Below are 26,858 nucleotides of genomic sequence, written 5' to 3' on the forward strand. Positions count from 1 at the left end.
ATCCGCCTGCAGAAAGCTTATACGCCTGAAAGTGGTGCAACAGAGAGCACACGCTGACTCCGTCTGCTCCATTATAGTCGATGGCCCCATCGGCGCACGTGTCCAAAACCCGTTTTGCGGCGGTTTTCGGACTGAAGCTCTGACAGGACCACCGAACGTAAGTAAAAATGCAACGTGAAGAAGCACGAAGTCCTTCATTGTTATAACTGGCATATCCCCTTAGAAAGATTTTGGAGTGACATTGTTTGAGTTAAAATATTTATATGCCATGCCCTCCTTTTTCATTTCTTTAGTTGTTTCTGAGTGGATTTAATCATCCTTACAGCGACCAGAAGCGGCAATAATAATGGCCTCTCAGGATGCAAAACTGGCAGAGGATTGGAGTACCACTGTGATCGTGAGCAATTCTTTGCAGGTACAGGAGCCTAATGATGATGATTTCAATCTAAGCATATTTCTTTTTTCCATTAAAGGGGTTGTCCAACTTCAGACTACAAGTCTGCAGTCACTCTATGTGACTGGAGACTTGTGATTCCGCACAATGTCCGGACTGTGAGGATCCTCTGGTGGCGGCGCCGGTAGCAGACGGTCATGTGACTGTAGTTTTGTGATTTATATACATTCGGTCACATGCCGACTAGTTGGGCACGGGCAAGATCAATGTAAGTGTATTGGACAAGGTCGAATACAGTCTAGTCGTTATGTGACCAGAAGTATGCAAATAGCATACTTCTGGTCACATGACCACCTGTTCCTGATATTGAAGAATTCTCAGTGTGAGGATTTACAAGTCTGCAGTCACAGAGTGCCTTCAGATTTGTAGCCTAAAGGGAATCTGTCACCTAGTTTCTGCTCTCCCATCTGAGAGCAGCATAATGTAGAGACAGAGACCCTGATTCCAGCGATGTCACTTAGTGAGATATTTGCTGTCATTTTGATAAAATCAATATTTTTGGTGCTGCAGTTATACAGAGCTCATGAATATGCGGGACTACCTGCAGCATGCCGAGTAGTCCTCTAATGATAATGTCCTGCTGATTAAACTGTAATTTTATAAAAATACACTAAGTAGCCCAGTAAGTGACACTGCTGGAATCAGGGTCTTTTTCTCTACATTATGCTGCTCTCAGATTAAATGGCAAAAACCTGGTGACAGATTCCCTTTAAGGCAAGACAACACCTTTTAAAAAAAAATAGAGCAGTTTCAATAATACACCAACCAAAGAGAATTCATTACTTGTCATAGGAAATCCTACCATTGTATATGAGTAAATTACTAGACTATTAATTTAGAGAAAGTAGTTACACTGCTTGGAGCCATATAATATTCCCAGAGGAAAATGTTCTAAACTTGCTGCTAATTTCATAAGATGGAAATTATCGGGTGGATTTTTGGCACAGATGGTTAAAGACCCTGCTTGGCTTTAGATGTAGACAAGTCAAACAAAGGTATCCAGCTGTTTGGATGTAAAGCTTTATCAATTTATTAGTAAGGCTGCGTGCCCACGATCAGGATTCACAGCGTTTTGGACGCAGCATGTTTCAGCTGCGTCCAAAACGCTGCGATGTACAGTACAAACATAGTGGATGGAATTTCTAGAAATCCTATGCCCACTTTGTGTGTACGGCCCGCACCATAAACTGTCCTGCGGTTTGGCTTACCGAGCCGCAGCATGTCAATTCTTTACTGCGGAGACGCCAGTGTTCTCCGCAGGGAGAACACGGCAAGAGACCGCAACTGCCTGAGCCCGGATCGCGGTCTCCTGCGGAGGAAACTCGCGGCCCCGCAGGTCAGTACCCGCCACGCCCAGGATGCAGCAGGTCCTGATCGTGTGCACGTACCCTAAAAGGTTTCAGGTTCATAAAAAATATTGCATCAAGGCAAAAACCGATGTGTTTCAGACATAGCACTGTCCTTAGTTATGGTAGTATTTCTGCATCTGAGCTGGGTTGTCAACCGACAGAGGAAAACCACTTGATTTATGTGGACTGTCCGTAAATTTTGTTGCTTTTTTTCCCCCTGTAGTTTGTACTACACATGCGCTACAAAGGCTCTCATGCACAGTACAAACAGGACTTGACTTTGCCTCCATGCTGCACAGTAGGGATGCTTTCAAATTTTTTAACAGTTTACTTTTATCAATTAACAAAATGAATAGCAGAGAAATCAAATCTTTATTTTGTGTGATCATCCTTTTGCTTGCAAAACAGCAAAAACATTTCTAAGTATATGTGCACACACATTTTGCAGGAACTCAGTAGGTGAGCTGCTCCAAACATCTTGGAGAATTAACCACAGATCTTCCGTGTATGTTGGCTTGCACAAATCTTTGTTTCTTCATGTAAATTCAGAACGTCTTGATCAGGCAGTTAGACCCCTCCCTGATGGCATTGCTTGATGGATAAGCATCTGCCTGTATTTCTCAGCATTGAGGACACCATGAATCCTGACCAAATCCCAATTCAATTTGTTGAAATGCAGCCCCAAAGCGGCAAGGACCCTCCACCATTCTTCACTGTTGCCTGCAGCCATTTATTATTGTACTGGTCTCAAGTCCTTCAGCAAACAAACTGCCTTTCGTTACAAGAAAATATTTCACATTTTGACTCATCAGTCCACACGTCCAAATGTTCTGATTTTTCCACACCCCAGTTTCCAATATTTTTGTGTAAAGTTGAGTTGCTTGGCCCTTTTTTCCATGGTGAAGGTTTGAAGTTTTTTGGGGTTTCTTTTTTTTTTAGCAATTCTTGCATGACAACCTCTTCTGACTAGGCTTATTTGAACAGTAGATTGGTGTAGCTGGATCCCACTGGTTGCTGCCAGTGGCTGCTTTCACACTACGTCTTTTTAAGACGTTTTTTATCCGCAAAAACGGATCCAGTGCAAATGCGTTTTCATTTCAATGCATTTGCAATGGACTCGCGTCAACATGCGTTCACCTGCGTTTTCGTGCGTTATAGTGAGGATCCAGCGACTTGCAGTTTTTTAACTTTTTTCAAAAACGCTACTTGTAGCGTTTTTGAGCTGCGTCCAAATACTGCAAATTGCTGGATCCTGACTATACTGCACGCAAACATATGTGAACGCTGGCATGCTGATAGACAGAATCCTGCTTCCTCTACTGAGCATGCCCAGGAACCAGCCTGGCGTGATCAGTCTCTCTCACCCCCACCTGAGAGCTGCGGAGGCTTGTAACCAAGGTAAACATCGGGTAACTTGCTTGGATACCCGATGTTTACCTTAGTTACGTGTGCAGGGAGCCCAGCTCCTAGCAGCTGCAGACGCTCGTAACCAAGGTAAATATCGGGTATCCAAGCAAGTTACCCGATGTTTACCTTGGTTACGTGTGCAGGGAGCCCGGCTCCTAGCAGCTGCGGACGCTCGTAACCAAGGTAAATATCGGGTATCCAAGCAAGTTACCCGATGTTTACCTTGGTTCCGAGCCTCCGCAGCTTTCAAATGCCGGCTCCCAGTCTCACGTTCAGTTCCCCTCACTCCCGATCACATGACTCCAATGCCCGCCCATAAACTTCAAGTGACAGGATCCTGCAAAATAACACATGCGTTTGCATGCGTTTTTCTCTGCAAAAACAGGATCCGCTTTTGCAGCAAATAAACGTAGTGTGAAAGCAGCCTTAGGAGCTGATGGCACAGCTAGACATCTTCCGATTTCAAAGGGAAGCATGATGTGGCTTTCTTCTGCTGCACAAAGTTTCCTTGGGGAACTAAAATGTCTTTGGTCCTCATCATTACTCATTTGTTTGTGCCTTCATTGCTGTGAAATAAAGGCAGATCAAGATGCTTCCTGCTATAACCAGTGAGGAATCTGATGACCTCCAAACTTATTCTGCAGTAGGACAACTTCAAGAACTGAGTGCAGCTATAACTTCTGTAGTATAGCTAGGAGAATTGATGCTGTTTTGAATGTAAAGGTGGTCACACCAAAATATTTCAGGTAATTACTCTTTTTTTTTTATTTCAATCACTTTGTATTATGTTAATTCATAAAAATAAACTAACACTTCTACTTTTTAAAGGGAATCTGTCAGCAGGTTTTCACTATGTAAGTTGAAGACCGCATGCTGCAAAGGGTTAACACAGAAAACTCAGGGCTGTCTGTCTTGTCACAGTCTGATCTGTTGTTTATTTGCTAAGTTTTGCTATGTTTGTATAGGCAGCAGCACCCTTATCATTGCAAGACTACAAAGTCACTTGCAGGGAAGTCCCTCCTGTGATTGACACCTCACTGTCAATGTACAATCTCTGCTGAGAGCCTGGTTTGGGCAGGGGCAGCTCTCTAGGCTCAGCTAAAACTAAGGGGTGCTTCACACACAGCGAGATCGCTGCTGAGATCGCTGCTAAGTCACGGTTTTTGTGACCTCATTAGCGATCTCGCTGTGTGTGACACTGAGCAGAGATCTGGCCCCTGCTGTGAGATCATTGCTCGTTACACACAGCCCTGGTTCGTTTTTTTATTGTTGCTCTCCCGCTGATAAGCACACATCGCTGTGTGTGACAGCGAGAGAGCAACAATCCTGAATGTGCAGGGACCAGGAGCTGGCGTCTGACAGCCTGCGGTAAGCTGTAACCAGGGTAAACATCGGGTAACCAAGGTGGTTACCCGATATTTACCTTCGTTACCAGCCTCCGCCGCTCTCACGCTGCCAGTGCCGGCTCCTGCTCTCTGCACCTGTGGCTGCAGTACACATCGTGTAATTAACCCGATGTGTACTGTAGCTAGGAGAACAGGGAGCCAGCGCTCAGTGTGCGCGGCTCCCTGCTCTCTGCACATGTTGCAGCACAGCGACGTGTGAAATGCTATGATTAGAACGTGTAAAACTCACAAGGCTGCGGACGTGAAGCGATTCCTCATGGAGACCTTCCTACAAGTCATTGGGTATGGTGGCTGCATGGAGTGGCCTCGACGCTTACCTGACCTGACCCCATTGGACTTCTTTCTGTGAGGTCACAACAAACAGCAGGTGTATGCGACCCCTCCACCAACATTGCAGGACCTACGACGACGTTTCACAGATGCTTGTGCAAACGTGTCACCTACCATATTGCACAACGTGCAGCAAGATACAGTATGCTGTCCAAAGACCAGATGTGCATTGCAACTGACGGTGGCCACTTTGAGCATCAAAGTTAAATGAGCGCTATATACATGATTAGCATTCAATGTTTTGAGGGGGTCATTGGTTTCATATCATAGCATTTCTGTATGCAAGGTGTCGATTCGTATTGAATTGATGATGCCCTACAACTTTGTAATTCACTTTTTTTCCCTATCTCGTTCCCTCTTCGAGATAAAATTGATAACTCCGTTGTTTTCCACCAGGTGGCGCTATAGGTGGTTTCATTGCATAGCGCATGGATACTTTACTATACTTAGACATCACTTCTATGCCTATAGCTGCCGCCGTTCTCAAGTGAATGGCGGTGGACAGGATATGGGTGGACACACTGTATATATAGTAATATATACTGTACATCCACATACATTGTAGATCTATTTATTTTCTAATATGTAATTTTCTTTTCTGATATTTCTCCAGGATCATGAGGTGATTGCATCTTTGCGGAATCAACAGCATAAAATCCGTTTTTCAGAGTCTGTGCTACCTGGATCTATAATTTTTCCCCTTTGTGGTATGTTTCTGGTGATAGCTGACATAACTGAACCTTATTGGTTACAGAGATTTTGTCCGAGATTAATTTGCAAACCACAAGCTACTTAAATACAGTTATCATGCGGGACATAAAAAATTAGATCAGCCATAACACTTCAACCACATGCCTAATATAAGGCAGTTCTACCTTATGTTGTGCCGTCAAAACTGCGCTGACCCATCAAGGCATGAACTTTTTAAAATCTATTATATCTGGGAGCAATACTTTAGCGGCATATGCTTTATTGGTAGTGATGGGTTGATCAGGAAATTCTAGATCCGCGCAGGTCAAAAGAATCTGAGCACCGAACCCCTGGGCCCGGAGTTCTCAGGGAACTCTGAGTAACAATCCGGGTTCAGCCAACCTGATACTAAAAGAAAAAAATCAAAGAAAATAAGTATAAAGTAAGCGCTTTATACTTACCGGTCTCCGCGCAGCTTTCTGTTTCCAGGCCGCTCGCTCTGCTTCTGGGCCGCTCATTATCTTCAGGCATATGCACTGCTTCCCCTGCCCATCGGCAGTCCCAGCGTCTGATTGGTTGCAGGCAGATACTCCCTAGCCTGTGTCACTCTGTTCATTACTTATGCCCAGTCTTTTTCTCCTCTGTCCAATCAGAGGCAGTCTGCTTCTACCTTGATGTAAAAATAAATAAACTGGCATAGGGTCCCCCCGTATTATGATACCCAGCACTGATAAAGCATATGGTTACAGGCTGCAGCTCCCAGCTGTGAGCTTATCTTGGTTATGTATCAAAATAAGAGGAACTTCCTGGGCTTTTGTTTTAAATTATTGACGTTTTTTAAAAACGGTATGTGGTCTTCCCCAACTTTGATACCCAGTCATGATGAAGCCTACAGCTGGGAGCTGGTATTCCCAGGCCAGGGACGTCCATGGTTATTGGGTCCCGCCCAGCTTAAAAATAGCCTGCAGCCGCCCAGAATTGTCACATCTATTAGATGCGACAATCCCGGAACTTTACCCAGCTCATCCCAATTGCACTAGTGCAGTGGCAATCTGGGTAATAAGGAATTAATGGCAGCTCACATCTGCCACTAAGCCCTATATTAGTAATCGGAGGTGTCTGAGACCCACCCCATTACTGAGATATAAGTGAAAAGAAATAAACACAAACACTGAAAAAATCCTTTATTTGAAATACAATTTTAAAAAAACTACCATCAGGTGACCTCATTGATCTAAGTGACCTCAGGTGAGGTTACCTGCAATCACATTTGGAGGACCGTGGGAACCTCCAGCTGTGTCCGCAAATAATTTGAGTGACATCACCACCTATCGTGTGGCTCAGTCTCTGCCTGAAGCTCACAGTGGGCGGTCATGTTATATGGCCGCGTGCTGTCACTTCAGATGTAGCACAGCTGGAATTGTGTGGGTACCTCATGTGGATTATGTCGGACCTGGGTGTTTTGTGGGTTACTAAAGGGGTAAAAGGGTGTTTTTTGTATTTTATTTAAAATAAAGGATTTTTTCGGGGTTTGCGTTTATTTCTTTTTATGTACAGATTAGTAATGGGGTCTCATAGATGCCTCCCATTACTAATCTAGGGCTTAGTGGCAGCTGTGAGCTGTTAGTAACCCCTTATTACTCTGATTGCTACCGCACCTGGGCAATCAGGATGAGTCGGGTAAAGTTCCAGGATTGTTGCATCTAATAGATGCGACATTCCAGGGCATCTACAGGCTTTTATTTTTAGGCTGGGGGGCCCACTATGCATTGGTCTCAACCTGAGAATACCAGCTTCCAGCTGTCAGCTTTATCATGTCTGGGTATCAAAATTGGGGGGAACCCGCACACCATTTATAAAAATTATTTTTTTCAATCATTTAAAACAAAAGCCGCATGTGGTTCCTCTTATTTTGATACACAGCCAAGATAAGCGCACGGCTGGGGGCCACTGCCTGTAGCCATATGCTTTATCTGTGCTTGGTATCATAATACGGGAAGACTATGCCAATTTTTCAAAGTTGTTTATTTTAGGCACACAATGCCTCTGATTGGTTGCAGTCAGACACGCTGTCACACAGGGTGGGGGGGTGTGTCTGACTTCAACCAATCAAAGATGCAGGGACTGCCGGTGTTTGGAGATAGCAGTGAATATGCATGAAGGATAATGAGTGGCCCCGGAAGTAGTGTTAGGCTAAGTTCACATTTCCGTTGTTTTGCATCAGTCACATGCGTTGCTTGACGCATGTGACTGATGCGCTGTACAACGGATGACAAAGAGCAGAATTTTCTTTGTCGGACTCCGTTGTGTGCAGGGGGCGGAGCGTGAGTGGCGGAGTTCGGGGTGGGTGGGGCCGAGCGAGGCCGTGGCACTGAGGACGTCAGTGCCGCGGGGACTGCAGGGCTGGGGACAGGCGAGTGTGTGTGTGTGTGAGTGTGTGAGTACATGCTGAGTGCGGGAGGGGGCGGAGCCGAGCAGGGAAGTGTCGAGCTCTGTGCACAGCCAGGGTAAATATCGGGTATAAGCAAAGCACTTTTTGCTTGGTTACCCGATATTTATCTTGGTTACCAGCATACACCGCTTAGCGCTGGCTCCCTGCACACGTAACCACTGTAAATATCGGGTAACTAACCAAAGCGCATTGCTTGGTTACCTGATGTGTATCCTGGTTACAGGGGCAGGGAGCCAGAGAGCGCATGCGCAGCGAAATCCTACGGATCGCGCTGCTCAAAAAACATTACATGCTGCGTTGCTCCCGCCCAGCAGTTAGTTAAAAAAACGACTGACCGCGACGCAGCGGATGCAACGCAGCATCATCAGTTGCAATCCGTCACTAATAGAAGTCTATGGGGAAAAACAGGATTCCTGCAAAATAGTTTCTATATAATTTAATATATTACTCAAGGCGACGGATTGGGACTGATGCAAAACAACGGAAATGTGAACTTAGCCTTAGACCCGTGCAGAGACTCAGGAAGTGTAACACGACTGCTCCAATCCCCCTATCCCTTCTACCACCATTTTAAAGCACTGGATTCTGGTCCCCATAGACTTATATGGGGACCAGCGTCCAGCCAGATATTAGGGCTCAATTCCGGGCCCAAATCAGGTTTTGTTGTTTTTTATTTAACCCAGTTGTTTTGATGAATCTGGTTTAATCTTAAATCATGTAATCAAACCTTCTTCTTTTGCTCCATAGTCCAGTTTTGTCCCTTAGGGACCCTGTCCAGTCTTTGTCTATTCAGTACCATAAACAGCAATCTCTAATATTCAATTACTGACAACTTTCTATCCTAGCCAGCAATTACTGCTGCAGTAGCTCTTATGTAAGATCCACTGGTGGACACAGACTGAAAAGGGTCCATGTGCAAAAAGAATATATGGGCCTTTTGCAGCCTAAGAGGTCATCAAAATGCACAATTCCGCTTGGTAGTAGTGGGACAGGTCCGGTGACTTTTGTAGCCTGTTTCCGTGACCCTTGCAGAGTTGGTAGACAACTTGAAGTATGCCTGCCCTAGGGTTCTGTACCCCGTCATCGCCGGTCCTGTGGAAGCAGCCTCCTGCTTCTCCCCAGCGACCATGTTGAAACACCTTGGTCCACAGAGCTCAGAGCTGCCTTGCGGAAAGTCCGCTCTGCTCGGCATCTGTAGCTGTTCTCTCTTAAAGTTGTGTTGTGTGTTCTAAGCTGTTGCCCCCAGCCGCTGCCACTGGCTGGTTCACTACTCTCACTAGGTGAACCTGCTTTTCCCACTGTGTGCTCCTAACTCCCCCTAGCGATTGCTTCTCCTTGACCCTGAGCCCTGGTTCCAGTGAATCAGGAGCCCCTAGTGCAGTGGCGTCCTGTAAACCCAACCGCAGTGGTGACCCCCTTCTGTGACCTGACCTTGGCCCAGTTCTTATTGGGGAGGGTAACCCACTGTAATCTGTATGTGTGTGTTGGTGAAACCGGTGGTGCCGACTTTCCTTGGACCCGGGATAAGTACTACACCCTAAAGGAGGTGCAGTACCCTGTGGCGCCTGAAGCCTCATGGGCGCCACACACATCCCTGCTCCTTCCCCTAATTGTGTCATGTTAGGTACTGGAGTCAAACTGATACCTCTACATGAGTCAGGACAGGTGTCACATACAGAGGTGCCAGTATCAGTGTCATCTCTCCTGCAGAGGGGCCAGTATCAGTGTCAACTATCCTGCAGAGGTGCCAGTCTAACTTTAATACAGCGCACTAGCACAGCAGAGGAAGGAGGGAGTGTGCTGATATGGATGCAGATTAGCTGTTCTGGGCATCGCTATATTAAATGGCACCTCTACTAGGTATCAATCTGATTGGCTTACATCATAAGTGGCAGTGACATAACTAGAGTTCGATGTGGGCCCCGCTGCAAGATTTGGAACTACCCCCCACACACTGCATGTTAGTCTGATATATGAGATCTTGTAACATTCTAAATCCTTTAAAGATATATGCAGTGTCGGACTGGCTATCAGAGGAACCTCCAGTTATATCAGTCCTGGCTGCAGTTACCTGGATTGAACTCCAGAGCTCTCACCTGAGCTTCGGAGTGCAGCCTGGACTGAACTAGGGGTTTGGAGGACTGAACTGCAAACGCCGACTGATTCCCCGGCGATTGCGGTTCAGTTCATGGCAGCTGCGAACAGGCCGGGCTGAACTCTGAAGCTCTCAGCTGAGCTCTGGAGTTCTGCTCGGCCTGTTCGCAGCTGTGACATGAACTGAACCACAATCACCGTGGAAACAGTTGGCGCTCATGGTTCAGTCCTACAAACCCTGAGTTCAGTCTAGCCTGCACTCCAGAGCTCAGGTGAGAGCTCCAGAGTTCAATGCAGGTAACCGTAGCCAGGCCTCGTATTAATGGAGGTTTTTCCGGTAGCCAGTCCAATTCTAGATATATGTGTGGAGTCCCCCATCGTGTAATAATGCCACGCATCCTGAAAAGTGTAGTGCATGTATTCTGAGAAAAGTGAAGCTACAGAGAGATGCCAATTCAGGACAGACTGCCAGGAGTAGAGAACAACTCAGGATAGTTCAAAAGCAAACTGTTGTGCAGCAGAAGGATAGAGAAGAGTGACCAGCACATGACTCACCCATCCCCCTCACATCACTGCATGAGGTAGTGTTCTACTCCGTGTACATCCAAATTGTAAGGAGAAAGACTCTGTCAAGGAGAGAAGATAATCTGTGAACAGACTGTAATTATGTTATTCTGGTAGCCCTGTGTGAACACTATTAAACCCTTCAATCTGCTGGAACAGTGTTATATAGCTGTGTGTTTGCTGGAACCGGTTACATCACCTCATGTGTGGAAGATACTGGTTAAGTGTGCTCTGATTTAATCCTCCAAATTTCCAAAGAACTCATGCTTACTTAGCCCAGCTTCCCAATACAGAGTGGCAGACATACAACATTGGTGGCCCATGCAGAGAAAATTTGGAGGATTAAATCAGAGCACGCTTAACCAGTATCTTCCGTACATGAGGTGATGTAACTGCTTCCAGCAAACACACAGCTATATAATACTGTTCCAATAGATTGAAGGCTTTAATACTGTTCACACAGGGCTTCCAGAATAACAAACATTAGTCTGTTCACAGATTATCTTCTCTCCTTACACAGAGTCTTTCTCCTTACAATGTGGATGTACACAGAGTAGAACACTGCACCTTATGCAGTAATGTGAGGGGGATGGGTGAGTCCTGTGCTGGTCACTCTTCTCTATCCTTCTGCTGCACAACAGTTTGCTTTTGAACTATCCTGAGCTGTTGTCTACTCCTGGCAGTCTATGTCCTGAATTGGCAGATCTCTGTAGCTTCAATTTTCTTAGGATGGTTCTGAAATGCATTCTCATAGTACTAGTAGTAGTTTTCATCATAGTGGCATTGGCATCGATTGCTCCTTGGCTAATAGCTCATAAAGACAAGCTGATTCAAGCTGTTACATGACTACCGATCTGTTATATACAAGGCGGTGACCTACTGGCCTGTTTTCCTAATTCGCAACCAAAGCAGCAGACTCTGTCCTTGCCACTTACAGAAAAGGGCCCCTGTGCAAGAAAAATATATGGGCCCTTTGCAGCCTAAGAGCTCATCAAAATGCACAATTCTGCCTGGTTTGGAGGTAGAAATGGGACCCGCTTGCCTCTTGGGCCCCTGTGCGGCCATATAGGTTACATCAGTAGTATGTCTGCCCCTGGTGAGATCAGACCAAACAGGTTGTTGTTCCCATGCACATCATTCACCTTGGTTGGGTGCCTATGACCTGGTAGAGAGTTCACTTGTTGCGCTTCCTTGGTCTATTTTAGATATGTACCAATCAGTGCCCCACATGAACAGCTTGTTTTGGAGACTATTTGACCCTTGTAAAACTCGCTCCAATCCTTACTCTTGTCTAATTTTTTTTTGTTCCAACACATCAATCTCAAGAACTGACTGTTCGCTTGATACAGTGACAAGGTGCAATTATCATAAAATATTCAACGTTCTTCACTTCAAACACCTGTGATTTTACTGTTCAGTGTGATTGATACATGTTCTTATATGAAAAGGACACTTATAAAATGTAATTCTTTAAGGATCCCTATATTATCTGAAAGATTTAGCAAATTATAATATTTCTGATAACATATATGTCTATTTGTTGGTTATGACACTAGATTGATCTTGTAATTGTAGTGCATCTGTAATGCCCCCCTCAAAATCAGGTACTTTGTGCATTTGCAATATGCCAAATAGCTCGCCATGTACAGGCAACATCACACACCGTTCAGATCCAGACAGCCTACCAGTCTCCTGACCTGAACTCAACAGCCTTATAGGTATACATGAGAATGCTCATAGAAGACATGCAGTTGGCTCCTAGCTTGCAGTCCATACTCAAATTGAGAATTTGGGATGTGTGAAACTGCCAAAAACATACATGTTCCGAAAAGTCCTCCGGAGTGGGAGCTTTTGTCTGATCTGGCTCGTAAAAAGGGATCACCTAGGCAGTTCATTTGCCCAAACAGAGTATATAGAAATGGGGTGTCCAAGTGGCTTAATTGAGCACTATAAATTGCATCCTTAGGGTGCGTGCCCACGATCAGTGTTTGCATCATTTTGGATGTAGCGTGTTTTCGCTGTGTCCAAAATGCTGTGTTGTACAGTACAAGCACAGTGGATGGGATTTCTAGAAATCCCGTGCCTACTGTGCTTGTTTTTTTCTACAGCAAACACTGACCTGCGGTGTGGCTTTCCAAACCGCAGCATATCAATTGTTTGCTGCGGATTCGCTTCTGTCCTCCGTAGGGAGAACACAAGCAAAAGACGTCAGCACACTGAAACCGAACCATGGGTACAAGCAGCTGCGGAGGAGACTCGCTGCCCTGTAGGTCAGGACTCGCCTGCGTTCATTCACCTCTCCTCCATTGAAACTACTGCGCATGCACTGGTGAGTCAGCTCCACTTCCATTATCAGTGCCCTGTTTTAAGTTGTTCTCCCGACTTCTTGCGTGCAAAATTGCCCAGGTATATGTGTAAGTCTTTCTACGCGCCCACCCGCAGGCAGGAAGTCGGGAGGACAACTTAGAATAGCGCACCAATAACGGAAGTGAAGCTGACTTAGCAGCGCATGCGTAGTCGATTCAATGGGGCGTGAATGAATGCAGGCTGAAGAACATTCTGCTGCGCACATGCGGGATTTGCCGCTGTGACAGGAAGCAAAATGTGGTATGGAGGCGGGGATTTCTTACAGGGAAGCAACCGCCCAGTAGCCGAAGCACAACGCCAGTAGCCTGCTAGGCTAATTTGCTTATAGCAATGTAAAGTAATATTTGTGGAACAAGGTATCTACTATAAGGCACACAGGTAAGACTCTCTCTCACCATCCGATTACCTGTATGCCCATAGTAATAGCTTAAATTGGTCAAAGGGGTGACAGATTCCCTTTACGATTTCTATACCAGTAGCTCATAATTCCATTATATGTAGGCAAATGGTTACTTCTCTGTTTTGAAGGCATAGCATTTTTGCTGGCAAATGCACAAGAAGCCCTCGGCAGTCAGAGGGAAGCGTTCTTTGAACAAATACAAGAATTTACATCTATTCATCGAAACAGCTTCTTAGTGATAGTGGCAGCTCTCCATGGACTGGAGGAACGGGACCTGATGTTCAGTATTCAGCTCAGGTACGTCATTTACATTTCAAATGACTCGATTTGTACAGCAGCTTAAAAGAGGTTTGCAAGAGGTGCAGGAGGCAAATGGAACACTTCTATATTCTGCAGTGTGTGTGTGTGTGTGTGTGTGTGTGTGTGTGTGTGTGTGTGTGTGTGTGTGTATATTTTTTAATATACTGTGTATCCATTTTTGTGTGATATGGTGCCTTAGTGTGTAGGAGTACAGCAGTCAATCATATTTTTTTTTGCCACCTATACCCAACCTTCTGAAGGTTCATAACTGCTTCTCCACTACTGCTTTGTTCATTACTGACAGGCTGCAATGGTAATATCACCACTACAGGGCACATGACCACTGCAGACAATTACTGGCCACAGCCAGGGCCAGATTAAGGTTGGTGGGTGCCCCTGGGCAGAAAATCTGGTGGGGGCCCCATAACGTTAACATTTTTAACCATAACAGTAGAGCGCGAACTGTAGCATTTAGATATAAATGTTCATTGGATTTATCTTATCCTGTTCTGCCACATTCAGATTAAGGCCCTGTGCGCACTTACCGGTTTTTGCCGCGGATTTCCTGCGGATTTGCTGTATGTTTCACTACAGAAAATGTTCATAAACATCTCTGCAGTGATTCACCAGCAAAACCTATGGGGAAAAAAAATCCTGTGCGCACTAGGCGGAATTTGACAGCTGCATGTTTTGCTGCGGGATTCCCGCAGCAAAAACAATTGCATGTCAATTCTTTTCCGCACGTCACTGTTGGATTTCACTCCATTGACTCCAATGTAATCATGAAATCCCGCAGGGAATAACGCAGGAAGCAAATTCTGTGCGGTTCACTACGTTTTCCTGCGTTATTCCCTGCGGTATTTCGCGGTTTACCTGCGGTAATGTACATCGCTTGCCTGCGGTTTTGCAGGGAAGTGATGTCATTATGACAGGAAGAGGAAGCGGAGCAGAGAGTAAACACACACACACACACACACACACACACACACAGAACACAGACATATAGAACACACATAGAAACCAAACGGAAATATCGAAAACAAAACACATGGGCTCCGCTGTATTTTTACCTTCCAGCTGAGGTAAGCACACAGCGGCGGCCCGGTATTCTCAGTCTGGGGAGGGCGAGGGGCAGGGTTAATGTCCCCCGCCTCCCTACCACCTCCCGCAGCTGAGAATATCAGCCGCAGCTGCCCCAGGACTGTCGCAAGCATTATGCGGCAGTACCGGAGTGTCCCCAGCTCTTCCTGCTGCCGTGATGCAGTAGCAGTCAGGGTAATACAAGGAGTTAATGGCAGCGGATCGCAACCACTAAGTCCAGGCTTGATCATGGCAGCGTCTATGAGACAGCTTACATGATCACCCCATAAGTAAAGTGAAAAAACACACACACACACACCGAAAAATCCTTTAATTTTAAATAAAACACAAATAAGCCTCGTTCACCCTTTTAGTAAACCCCTTCCGAAACAAAGCTCCGACGTAATCCACGTCCTGCGATGCTTACATCCAGCCGCGACTGACACTGTCACAGCGCTGAATGCAGCCTCGCAGCGAGACAGCAGAGGTAACCACAGGGCATTTCCCACGGCCGGTAATGTGAACTCACTGCCGACCGTGAGAAATGCAGCGATCTGTCCTCTATCTATCTATCTATCTATCTGTCTATCCCTCTATCTATCTATTCTTCTATCTGTCTATTTATCTATCTATCTACTATCTATCTCAGAAGGAAATGATTTTTTTTTTTTCAATGTGCTTTATTGCATTGAATGCAATAAAGCACATGTACAAACCCGCACGCGGCAATACCGCAAACAATACCGCGGCAAACCGCATGCGGTTTTCTGGTGCGGTTTGCCGCATTTTTTTACCGCGGGTGCGGGAATCTTTCAATGCCTGCGGAATTTTCTTGAGAAAATTCCATTTTCCAGTGCGCACAGGGCCTTACAGTACCACAATACTGATAACTCACAGCAGTCACATATACACAGAAAGTAGAGTTACTCACATATTTTTTTATTGATCCCAATGTTAAGGCAGCCAGGACCGGCTCCAGGTTTTTGTGGCCTCCGGGTGAAAAAGTCTCAGTGGACCCCATCCACACACATACACATACGTACATATACATATTTGAAGATAAATTCAGAAAAATACATATAAACAGACAAATATATGCACAGTCATATACACTGACATACATGCAGACACAGACGCATTAGGGCTCGTACCCACGTTACGTAATTCCATGCATTTACGCTGCGTATAGCACTGCAGTGTAAATGCATGCGTCCTGCGTCCCCTGCACAATCTATGTAGATTGTGCATGAGACGTGCGCACGTTGCTTTTATGAACGCAGCGATTTGGGTGCTAAAATGCTGACCCAAATCCATGCGTTCATAAAATGAGCATGTCAATTCTTCCGTGCGCTATGGATGCAGCTCCCACTCTGTCTATGGTGGGGGCAGCAGGCATAGCGCATGAAATCGGCTTTTTTTTGTACAGAAAAACTGCATCCATTATGCAGTGTTTCTGCAGCGATTTGACGCGCACATGTGCTGTCAAATCGCTGCAAAATATTCAGCAGTTACGTGCGCATGAGCCCTTACAGGTGTTAATATGGGGAAGTCGCCAGCACCCTCCCCCCACAAACAATACACCCCATTACCCCTCCCCCCACACACAATACAATGCACCCCCCATTACCCCTCCCCCCACACACAATACAATGCCCCCCTCCATAAGCCCCTTCCCAGACATAATACAATGCACCCCCCATCACCCCCTACACACACAAATTACCCTAACCCATCACTACACACTCCTGCCTCCCCCCTCCCTCAGAATACAGTACTTCCCCTCTGCCTGTCACAAAGCTGTGTTCCTTCACAAATGTTCCCAGTTATGTGTCCTCAGCCCCTCCCCACTCATCCCCATTAATTAAACCATTTCTTTAGCTCCTTCATGGAGCGCTTACCGATGCCAGATGTCTTCTGGGTGGCGCCCGCAACACTGTAATGACGTCAGCAAGGTGCTGATCTCATCACGTTGCTGCACGTCAGGGGCGGGGCCCAGTCCCGGCGCACTGTTCAAATGTATTTACATCTGAAAGACGCAAATACATTTGAATACGGAGGAAGCTGCGGTCACCGACCCGTCTCTGCTGCGCTCCTCTGTAGTGTGTATGTCGCAGGAGGGGAGGACGCTGCTGCTGCGCGCTCGCTAACGCTCAGGTCCGGCGCTGCTGCGACTTCTGCTCAGTGGCTTGAGCGGTGGGCCGGATTCGGGGACTCGAGCGGCGCTCCTCGCCCGTGAGTGAAAAGGGTGGTTCGTTTGGGGGATTTAGTCCGTGACGCCACCCACGGGTCGTGGTGAAGATGGGCACCACCGCTGCTGGTGACGGGGATCCCGGGAGCGATGGTAGGGAGCAGCTGGGATGTTTTCCCCCTCCATGGGTAGGGGTCGGTGGTCCCGGGTACAGGTGATGTGACGGGGAGGCTGGGTTGGTGAGGTGCAGGGTTGCAGGGACAGCGCGGTGCGGTGCCGGATGGCACGGGTGTACTCACTCAGTAAGAGATGCACAGAGTCCTCGGTAAACCAAACGGCTGGATGGACGGGTCCCGCAGCCGGCTGCAGTGTCTCTCCCTGGACAGGTGATGGCGGCTGTCTTTCCCTGCACCTTGATGTAATTAGTTGACTACTATGGATCCCCAACGGTAGTCCGCTCCCCGGTGTATGGATGCCGGAGGAGCCCGTTTGCCCGCAGGCGCTGGCCCTTGGGTCTCTAGCCTTAGGCGGTAGCTGTATACCCTCACGGTGTGGGCGGTTGCCTTCTATCGGGTTTTGGCTGTTAGGAAACCCCTGGGGTTCCGGTCACACTCGGATTTGACTATTGCCTGCGGCTCCAAGCATGGTCGGGGTCCGATGGCCCTGCCTGTGTGTGCTGGCTTCACTTCGCTCCCCGGCCGGTACCGGCGGGCCAATGCCAGACCCCAGTCCTACGGTTCCGCGTTGCTTCACCACTCCTGCAGACGGCCACCACCGTCTGCCAATCTTGCGGTCAGTGCCTGGGCCACAAACCCAGACACTCAAGTGCTTGCTCCTCTCACTTCAAACTCCTAAACTGTTCTGACACTTTTCCCGCCTCCAGGCCTGTGAACTCCTTGGTGGGTGTGGCCAACCACTTGGCTCCGCCTCACCTGGTGTGGACATCAGACTCTGGAGGGAGGCAACAAGGGTTTTTGTTTGGCTGGTGTCACTGTCTAATGGGGGGTGGGGGTGTGTGAGTGTTATCTGTGACGACCTGGCTAGTCCAGGGCGCCACATGTACATGCCGGGCACACAGCAGAACCAGAACAGCACGCTGCCTCCTGCTCCAGCTAGTGTGCCCCGCATGTACACACTGCTGAGGAGCGCGGTGGGGACAGCAGATACAGCGGCCCACTGCACCGTGCCCCTGCCTCTAGGAGGGGGCAGCTGCCCCTCCCCCTCGCTGGGTTACACCCATGACGGCCGAAGCACATAGCATTGGCACACCTCTGACTCTGGAAGTGCAAGCGCTGGTACTTCCGGGGTCAATCAGCGTCCTGTGCCCGCAGTTTGTTTTTTCGTGTTAAAGACGCAGATACAAATAAATAGCGGTGCGACGCGACACCTCACCCCGAAAAACACAGTTGATTTATTAGACTGTCCTTACGGAGGGGGAGAGGGTGTGAAGAAAAAAAAAAAATGCTGACAGGTGTCTAGTGGCAAGTATGGCCCTGGTGGTGGGGGCCCCCTTAGAAGCTCTTTTGGTGGGAGCCCCACCTATAATCTGGCCCTGGCCACAGCAATAATGCTGAGATAATCAGACCCAAAAATCTGAGCCTGGTGATTGAGTGCAGTGCTCATGTGAGCTGTAGTCATGAAATAAAACACTGCAGCCTGTCAACAAAGACCAGAGCTGCAATCAAGAGACAGCAGCTGACCTGCAGGGGGTGAAGATAATGGAAGTTGCTATGTTATATGTCTCAAAGCCTATGGAAATCCTCTGTTCTTATGAAATTTGCAACCCCTGTTTAAAGGGAACCTGTCACCAGATTTGGCCTCTATGAGCTGCGGCCACCACCAGTGTCTTTACATACAGTGTTCTAGAATACTGTATATAAGAGCCCAGGCCGCTGTGTAGAACGCAAAAAAAACCCCTCTTATAATACCCAGGGGCAGTCCAGTCGCTGCTCTCCAGTCTGGAACCTCCTCTCTGCAGTGATTGCTGTCCTCTTCTACCTAGCCCAGGGTGGATGACTTGTCCTATGTCATCCACACAGGCTGACATTGCGGTCCTGCACAGGGGCATTTTGATTACCATGCTGAGGGCAGATCAAAGTACTATAATGCGCAGGCACGAAGAAAGGTTACAGACCACCCACACGTGCGCACTATAATACTTCGATCTGCCCTTAGCAGGACAGATCAAAGTGCGCCTGCAAAGGACCTCAGTACCAGCCTGTGTGGATGATGTTGGACGCGTTATCCACACTGGGCTGGCTAGAAGGAGGACGGCGATCGCCGCAGAGTGGGGGCGCCGGACCGGAGAGCAGAGACACTCATCAGGCCGGACCGCCCCCCCTAGGTGAGTATTATAAAGTAATTTTTATGTTATACAGAGCGGCCTGGGCTCTTATATACAGCATTCTGGAATGCCGTATATAAGAGCTTACTGGTGGTGGCCGCAGCGTATAGGAGCCAAATCTAGTGACTCCACTTCTGCAGTGGGCACTGCAATGCTCAGAGAAGCGCTGATCTCTCCCAGGAGACTCCTTCACCTAACTACCACTGCACACTGAGGAAGGTCCATTACGGACTGATAAGTTTGTGCTGGTTGGTGTCTGGGAATAATTTCACTTCCGTTTACATAATGAGTGCCAAGTTAATAATAATAATAATAATAATAATAATTTTATTCATTTATATAGCGATATTAATTCCACAGCGCTTTACATACAGTTTTCTTTATTATTGTGAAATACGCACTGTCAGGATTCAGCTCTGCTTGCCCGTTCCAGCGATCAACATAAGAGCATATGAGATTATTATACTTACAGTCACATGACAACTAGCTTCTCTACTTCTCTCGATGAGGCAGGGGCTATAGTTTTTCACTGAACATTGAAAGTATTAGGAAGAGCAGCTTGTGGGCATGTGACTCTAAGGCCAAGGTCACACTTGCATGTGACCCGTATCGGATCGCACTGCCCGGACCGGCCGCGACTCTCCTGACAGGAGCAGGTCAGCATCATAGAAATAGATACAGCGGAGCCGCTCCTAGCAGAAGAGAAGCCAGCCGGTCCCAGCAATGCGATCCGATACTCGCACGAGTCACACGCAAGTGTGACTCCAGCCTAAATGTACAACTCGCATGGGAGTGGTCACAGGAGGACTATTTAAAATGCTTAAAAGGGAATCTGTCAGCAGGATCTTACCTCCAAAATAAAATGGTTTATATGTGCATATAGCTCTTTCAAAGACGAGTCCAGCAATACCTTTGCACATCCAGTCCATTCCTTTGTTACGGAGAAATCGGCGTATGAATTGATATATAAAGAAGGCTGAAACCGTATGTTAGATCTGAAGCCTCTGTCACTCCAGCTCTATTTCCCACCCAGTGCTGCTACCTGTTGCTTTGAATGCGTTACAAGAGTATATAAATAGTTTGGGGTGTTAAATACTGTGCACAGATTGTCTATAGGAGGGGCGCCAAACTGATTTTTGCCCCTGGATGCAATAAAACCTATATTAATCTTTGGAGGGTACTTGACAGAGTATAGTGGGCTGTGTTCCATGGCACTGCAGTGAGCCCGCAGTCTTTCTTGCTTGAGCAAGACTTAGTAGAGCTGATTGTCAGAGTAGATGGAGAGTTTAGGAGACATGGGGAAAAGAAAGCCGGTTTCTCTAAGGGGCATGGCTCAAAATGTGTGCCAAAAAATGTATGCAAAATATTACCAAATTTTGTATCAAAGAAATGGCTCTTATCAATCAAGCATAGAAGATCCATCATCCTTTATTGCTTATGTATGTGGATGTATATTTCTTTTATATTTGGATTCAACTTTCTCACCCACTGCTTAGGTTCCTTGGAACAAACTTAAAAATCATTCCTGCCCATAATAGTATGGAGACTGTTAAAAGCATATTAACAATAGCTAAGGTAAGATGATTCATATCTCCATATTAATCTTTTCAGATAATGTGTAGAGAGAGCAGATGATTAAAGTGTGGACAATCCTCACGGATATTAAGCAGATGCAAATTGCTGGGCCAGCTGTTAATTTTGTTAAAAATTTTTTGGGTGGGTCAAAAAAAAAAAAGAAAAAAAAAGTCCCCCCCAATTCTCAATATCCAGCACAGGAACAACAGCAGCTGCAACCCTCAGCTATCTGCTGTACCTTGGCTGGTTATGAAAAAAATAGAGAGGATCCTACGTTTTTGTTTTTTTTTTTTAATTGACATGGGTTCCCCCCTATTTTTCTACAACCAGGCAAGGTACAGCAGACAACACAGGGCTGATATTAAGGTGGGAAGGGCTATGGCTATTTGGCCCTTTCCAGCCTAACAATAGCAGCCCACAGCCGCCCCAGGAGTGGCGTATTGATAAGGTGTGCCAATTCTGATGCTGGACCCGGCTCTTGCCATTGCCCTGGTGCGGTAACAATCAGAGTAATAAGGAGTTACTAACAGCCCAGAGCTGCTACTTAATACTAGATAAGTTGCAGCATACATCTATTAGACATCCCCCATCATTAATCTGTAAGTGAAAGTAAATAAACACAAACACCCCAAAAAGCCTTTATTTGAATTAAAAGATAAAAAGAGCAACCTCTTTCACTACTGTTAACCCCCAAAAACACCCCTGCAGTTCCCACATAATCCACACGAGGTCCCACAACGCTTCCAGCACAGCTACAGCTGACACTCACATCAAGCACCATAGAGCATGATGATCCACTGTGAGCTCCACGCAGCAACTGAAGTGAGACGTGCGATCAGCAGTGACGTCACCCGGGTGATTTACGGTCACAGCTGGAGTCCTCCACCTGTGACCAGAAATCAGGCTGAGACTGATGTGAGCTGCAGGTGGAGGATGCACCTGAGTGACATCACTGCTGATCGAACCTCACAGCGGACAGTCATGTTCTATGGCGCTTGCTGTGTCAAATGTAGCAGTATTGGAAGCATCGTGAAACCTCGTGTGGAAAAGAGTGTAGTTTAAGGCATTTTTATTACTTTCTGCAAAGTCAAAAGTTTACATACATTGAGTACTATGCCTTTAAATAATATGGGACAGCCCATATGATGTCATGTCTTTGAAAGCCAAAAATGCCACATTCATCTGTATAAAAAAAATATAGACAAGTACAAATAAGACTAGAATGCCCAGCCATCATACCGCTCAGGAAGCAGAGGGGTTCTGTATACCAGAGATGACCGTGCTTTGGTCAGACAGGTGCATATCAACCCAAGAACAAAAGCAAAGACCTTGTGAAGATACTGGTGGAAGCTGGTAAGATTGTGTCATTATCCACAGTGAAACGACTGCTGTATCAACATGGGCGGAAATGCAACTCTGTCAGGAAGAAGCCATTACTCCAAAAGTAAACATAAAGCCAGATTAATGTTTGGAAATGCACACAGGAACAAAAGACTTTAATTCATTGTGTAACAATGAATATGGGAATATAGACATGCACTACTGCTATGAAAAACATGTAAAAAATTGAGACACTTCGCACACAAAAATGTCCAGTTTTATGGGATCCCAACAGTCAAGCGTATTATTGGGTCCGTATCAAACTAATGTCTCTGGGATAAAAATCCTACAATTTATGTACCGACAGGAACCTGCAAAATGAGCCCACATAAAACTGGCCATTTTTGTATGCCAAGTATCTCAATTTTTACATGTTTTTCATAGCGGTAATGCATGTTTATATTCCCATATTTATTGTTCCACATATCTTAGCACTACACAGTGTAATTGTCTTTTTGTTACTATGTTTCATATGCAGTTTGGACCTGTTCACTTTAGAAAGGTAGGATCTGCCATCAGTCTATATCTTAGATTACAGGGTCATGCCTTCTGATTGAGCACTCCTTCTCTTCAGCATCAGGCGATTTTAATTCTCCATTTGCAGATTCCTGTTCGCCCATAAATTGTACGTTTTTTACCCCAAAGAGAGGCATTAGTTTGATAGGGACCCAACAAAAAAGTGGTCTTGCTGTTGGGCTCACATAAAACTGGCCATTTTTGTGTGCCAACTATCTCAATTTTTACATGTTTTTCATAGCAGTAATGCATGTCTATATTCCCATATTCATTGTTCCACATATCTTAGCACTGAAGTGTGCAACTGTCGCCTTTTTGTTAATGTGTTTCATGTTCAGTTTGCACCTGTTCACATTAGAAAGGGTAGGATGTGGCATCAGTCTTTCTTAAATTTCAGTTTGCAATGTAACTCCATAGGAAAGCATTACATTCAATGTTCCAATGTGTCTTTGCGATTTCAGCCTTATGCGACACATCACCTTCCAGCCCTAGCTTTACGGTCCAGTCACACATAACGATATCGTTACTACGTCACAGTTTCCGGATCGTTGTTAAATCGTTGGTGAGCTGTCACACAGTAATTTTCCCAACGACTTTAGTAACGGTGCAGCGACCTGTATAACGATCTCGTTGGTCGTTAGGACCCTGTCACACAGCAGCTACGCAACGATTCAGACCTCAAATAGGGGCGTAGTGTTTGATGCTGTAAGCCACGTAGGCGTGCATATGCGTCGCCTTTTCCACACTCCTCCGCTCTGATTAGTGGCCAATACTGCATTCTGAATAGGCGGCCGGCCTAGAAGACAACTTTGTATCGCTTCATCCTTTGTCCCTTTTTGAGCCTTGCTTTGAGGATAGAACCTGCGACTCCACCCGGATTCATTCGTACTTTGTTCCCGGTTGCTTGCTTGCTTTTCGGATCGAAGCTGCATCTGCACCCGGATTCATCCCTCCTTCATTCTATCCTCGAAGCAAGGCTCAAAAAGGAACAAGGCATGAAGCGATACCCAATCAGAACGCAGTACTGTTCTCAGCGCCAACCAATCGGTGCAGAAGGGGTGCGGAAAAGGTGACGCAACTACGCGCCTACGTGTCACACTTTAAGTTCTCATCTAGGTTGTTAACGAGAACGTTGGTAGGTGTCAAACATACAGATCCATCCTGCCCCACAGGACTCCAACGAGCAAAAAATGGCCCAGGACATTAAGCAACGACCAATGATCTCACAGCAGGGGGCGGATCGTTGGTACGTGTCAAAACATAACGAGATCGCTGGTGAAGTCATTGTTTCGTCACAGAAACTATGACATAGCATCGATGTTATTAGCGATTTCGTTATGTGTGAAGTGGCCTTTACTCTAGGCCAAAGCAAAATGCCAAGATAAGATCAAACTATAGAAATTAGACAGTACATGATGTAAAGAGAGGCATCTAAATGGTTTTCTCTCTTTTCCAGGCTAGCTGCAAACCTCACCTTGACAGTATATTGGACAGACTTCTCCAGGCCACAGTGTACATTGCTGAGAATAGCCCAGTGTGGGAAACACTAGCCGAAATCTGATAGTGAAAGTGTCACATGCTGCACAATTAGTTTTAAACAGGATAAACAGTCTTATTATTTCTTAGTTGTCACATGAGGGATAGAAAAGATTTATAGTGATCCATTCAGTCATTAATTTAAAGGGATTTGTTATGTAAGAGAATTACTATATGTATTGATATATAGGATATTACACAATTAAAATTATATTCATTATTCGTTGGTAGTTCATTCTAATCATTAGTAAAATCATTTGAAGTAGCCAGGAGAGCATCTTTATTCAACGCACTAGAGAAGTTGCTGCCACACATTTTTCTGGGTAACTTATCTCCTCGTCAAAAGTATACCAATCAAAGTTCTCCCCAATACCTGCCATCAGATGAGAATTACAAATCTTCATTACAAAAATTTGGTGACTGATTCCACCATAATCAAGAGGAGGAATTTACATCATGTATGTTTTTTATTTTTATTTTTTTTTAAGGTGTTATCCTGAGTATCTTTTATTTTTTGCCTCCCTGCCTCCACTTCGGTACTGATCCAATGAGTTTTCAGCAGAATCAGCTTACTTCCCCATCTGGCAGCTGATCATATAGTCCCATTCATATATTCATATAGTCTCTGCAGATTGTTTATCATTAGAGAGGAGCGGACCCGTGGAAGTTTGGTTCGGTGTATACAGCTGGACTTTATCTAAAGTTTGGTTTGGGGCCCGGACTTGACCTGAACCCCAATGGAAGTCACGAATTGGGCTGTACAGGTCTCAGTCCACATGCAGCCAGCCACAAACAGAACACTTTCGGGGGACAGGATTTTTCAAATTTTTTTTAGGGGGTGCACACCATATACGATCACACTGTTACCCCTAGTGTGAGCCGTTCAAAGACTGGGCCGAGCACAGCATACGGAGCACAGCGATGCCCTCACAAGTTGTTTGGAGTTTGGGTGCTTTGCATATGCAAACACAATTTATTTTTTTTTTGTAAAGTGTGTTTGGTACAAACACCGAACCTCAGATTTACTCATCTCTAGTTATTATTAGAGATGAGCAGACCCGTGTAAGTTCAGATTCGCCGACTTGACCCGAATTTGATCCTGGAGCCCAAACCCCATTGGAAGTCAATGATTAGGCAGTTCAGCCCTCTGCCAACATACAGCCAGCCATAAATAGAGGATTTCCGTGGGAGGGTGGCAGCGGTGTTTTTTGTATACACCACATCCGAAAACATTGTTTTTACCCCCAGTGAGCGCCATTCAGAGACTGCAAGTGGCTCGCGCTGGGTCAACCACCCCAATGCTCAATTAAGTGGTTAGCATACAGCACCCAACCTCCGACACTTTTTTTTTTTTTAAAGTGTTCGGTACGAACCCCGAACTTTACTGTTCGGATTCGCTCATCTCTCGTTCTCATGAGATCCGTAATACCGAAGATAAATATTCAATCTACGGCAATCACTCCTGAAAGACCAAACAATGTGGGCATGTGCAAGGCTCAGATCATTAGGCAGCAAACCTGCTGTGGGGTGAGTGACTGAGCATGTGTGACCATCAGCATTAAAGGGAACCTGTCACCAGTTTTGTGGCCTATAAGCTGCGGCCACCACCACCGGGCTCTTATATACAGCATTCTAACATGCTGTATATAAGAGCCCAGGCTGGGGGTATAACATAAAAAACACTTTAATACCTACCAATGGTCGCACGATGGGCCTATTGGGAGTCTCCGTTCTCCGGTGCAGGCGCCTCCCCTTTCGGCCATCTTCGTCCTCTTTCTGAAGCCTGTGTGCATGATGCGGCTATGTCATACACACTCACCGATCCTGCGCAGGCGCACCACAATACTTTGATCTACCCTGCTCAGGGCAGATCAAAGTGCGCCTGCCCAGGACCTGAATGCCGGCGAGTGTGGATGACGTCGGACCAGTCATGCACCGCGGCTAGAGAAGGAGAACAAAGATGGCCAAAAGATGCGGCGCCAGGAACCGGACAACAGAGACACCTATTAGGCCCACCGCGTGACCGTTAGGTAAGTGTTTTCTATGTTCTACTCCCGACCTGGGTTCTTATATACGGTGGTGGCCGCAGCTTATAGGCCAAAAAAGTGGTGACAGGTTCCCTTTAAGCTGATTAGTGGGCAAGCGCATGGTTATACATTCTGCACACCAGATGGCGCCACAATGAGTAAACATCCCACTTTTTCATTATTCATGCTATATCCAGTGGGCAACAACCTGCGGCTGTTGTAAAACCACTATGCTTAGCATGCTCTGAACCTTATACAATGCATATGATCTTCAAATGAGTAGTCTCATCTTGATCAATGGGTAAAATTGCAAAGTACTTGCAAGAGAAACTAATAATTTACTTACTAAAATAAGCCACATAGGAGGGATTTTTAATTCTAGTTTTCTGCTTGGGGTCT

At 46.1% G+C, this 26,858-nt stretch overlaps 1 protein-coding gene across 1 annotated transcript; it reads left to right on the forward strand.

Annotated features, from left to right (window-relative positions):
* The first annotated feature begins 74 nt into the window (after nucleotides 1–74).
* C8H1orf146 (chromosome 8 C1orf146 homolog) lies at nucleotides 75–24,591 on the forward strand. The gene is made up of 6 exons (XM_075321031.1): nucleotides 75–157; nucleotides 294–415; nucleotides 5,560–5,653; nucleotides 13,642–13,810; nucleotides 20,922–21,000; nucleotides 24,353–24,591. Exons 2-6 carry the CDS (start codon nucleotides 347–349, stop codon nucleotides 24,455–24,457), a joined length of 516 nt encoding a protein of 171 aa, XP_075177146.1. The 5' UTR covers nucleotides 75–157; nucleotides 294–346; the 3' UTR covers nucleotides 24,458–24,591.
* The last annotated feature ends 2,267 nt before the right edge of the window (nucleotides 24,592–26,858 follow it).

The sequence above is a fragment of the Anomaloglossus baeobatrachus genome, chromosome 8, assembly GCF_048569485.1.
Source record: "Anomaloglossus baeobatrachus isolate aAnoBae1 chromosome 8, aAnoBae1.hap1, whole genome shotgun sequence".
In the NCBI taxonomy this organism is placed as follows: domain Eukaryota; kingdom Metazoa; phylum Chordata; class Amphibia; order Anura; family Aromobatidae; genus Anomaloglossus; species Anomaloglossus baeobatrachus.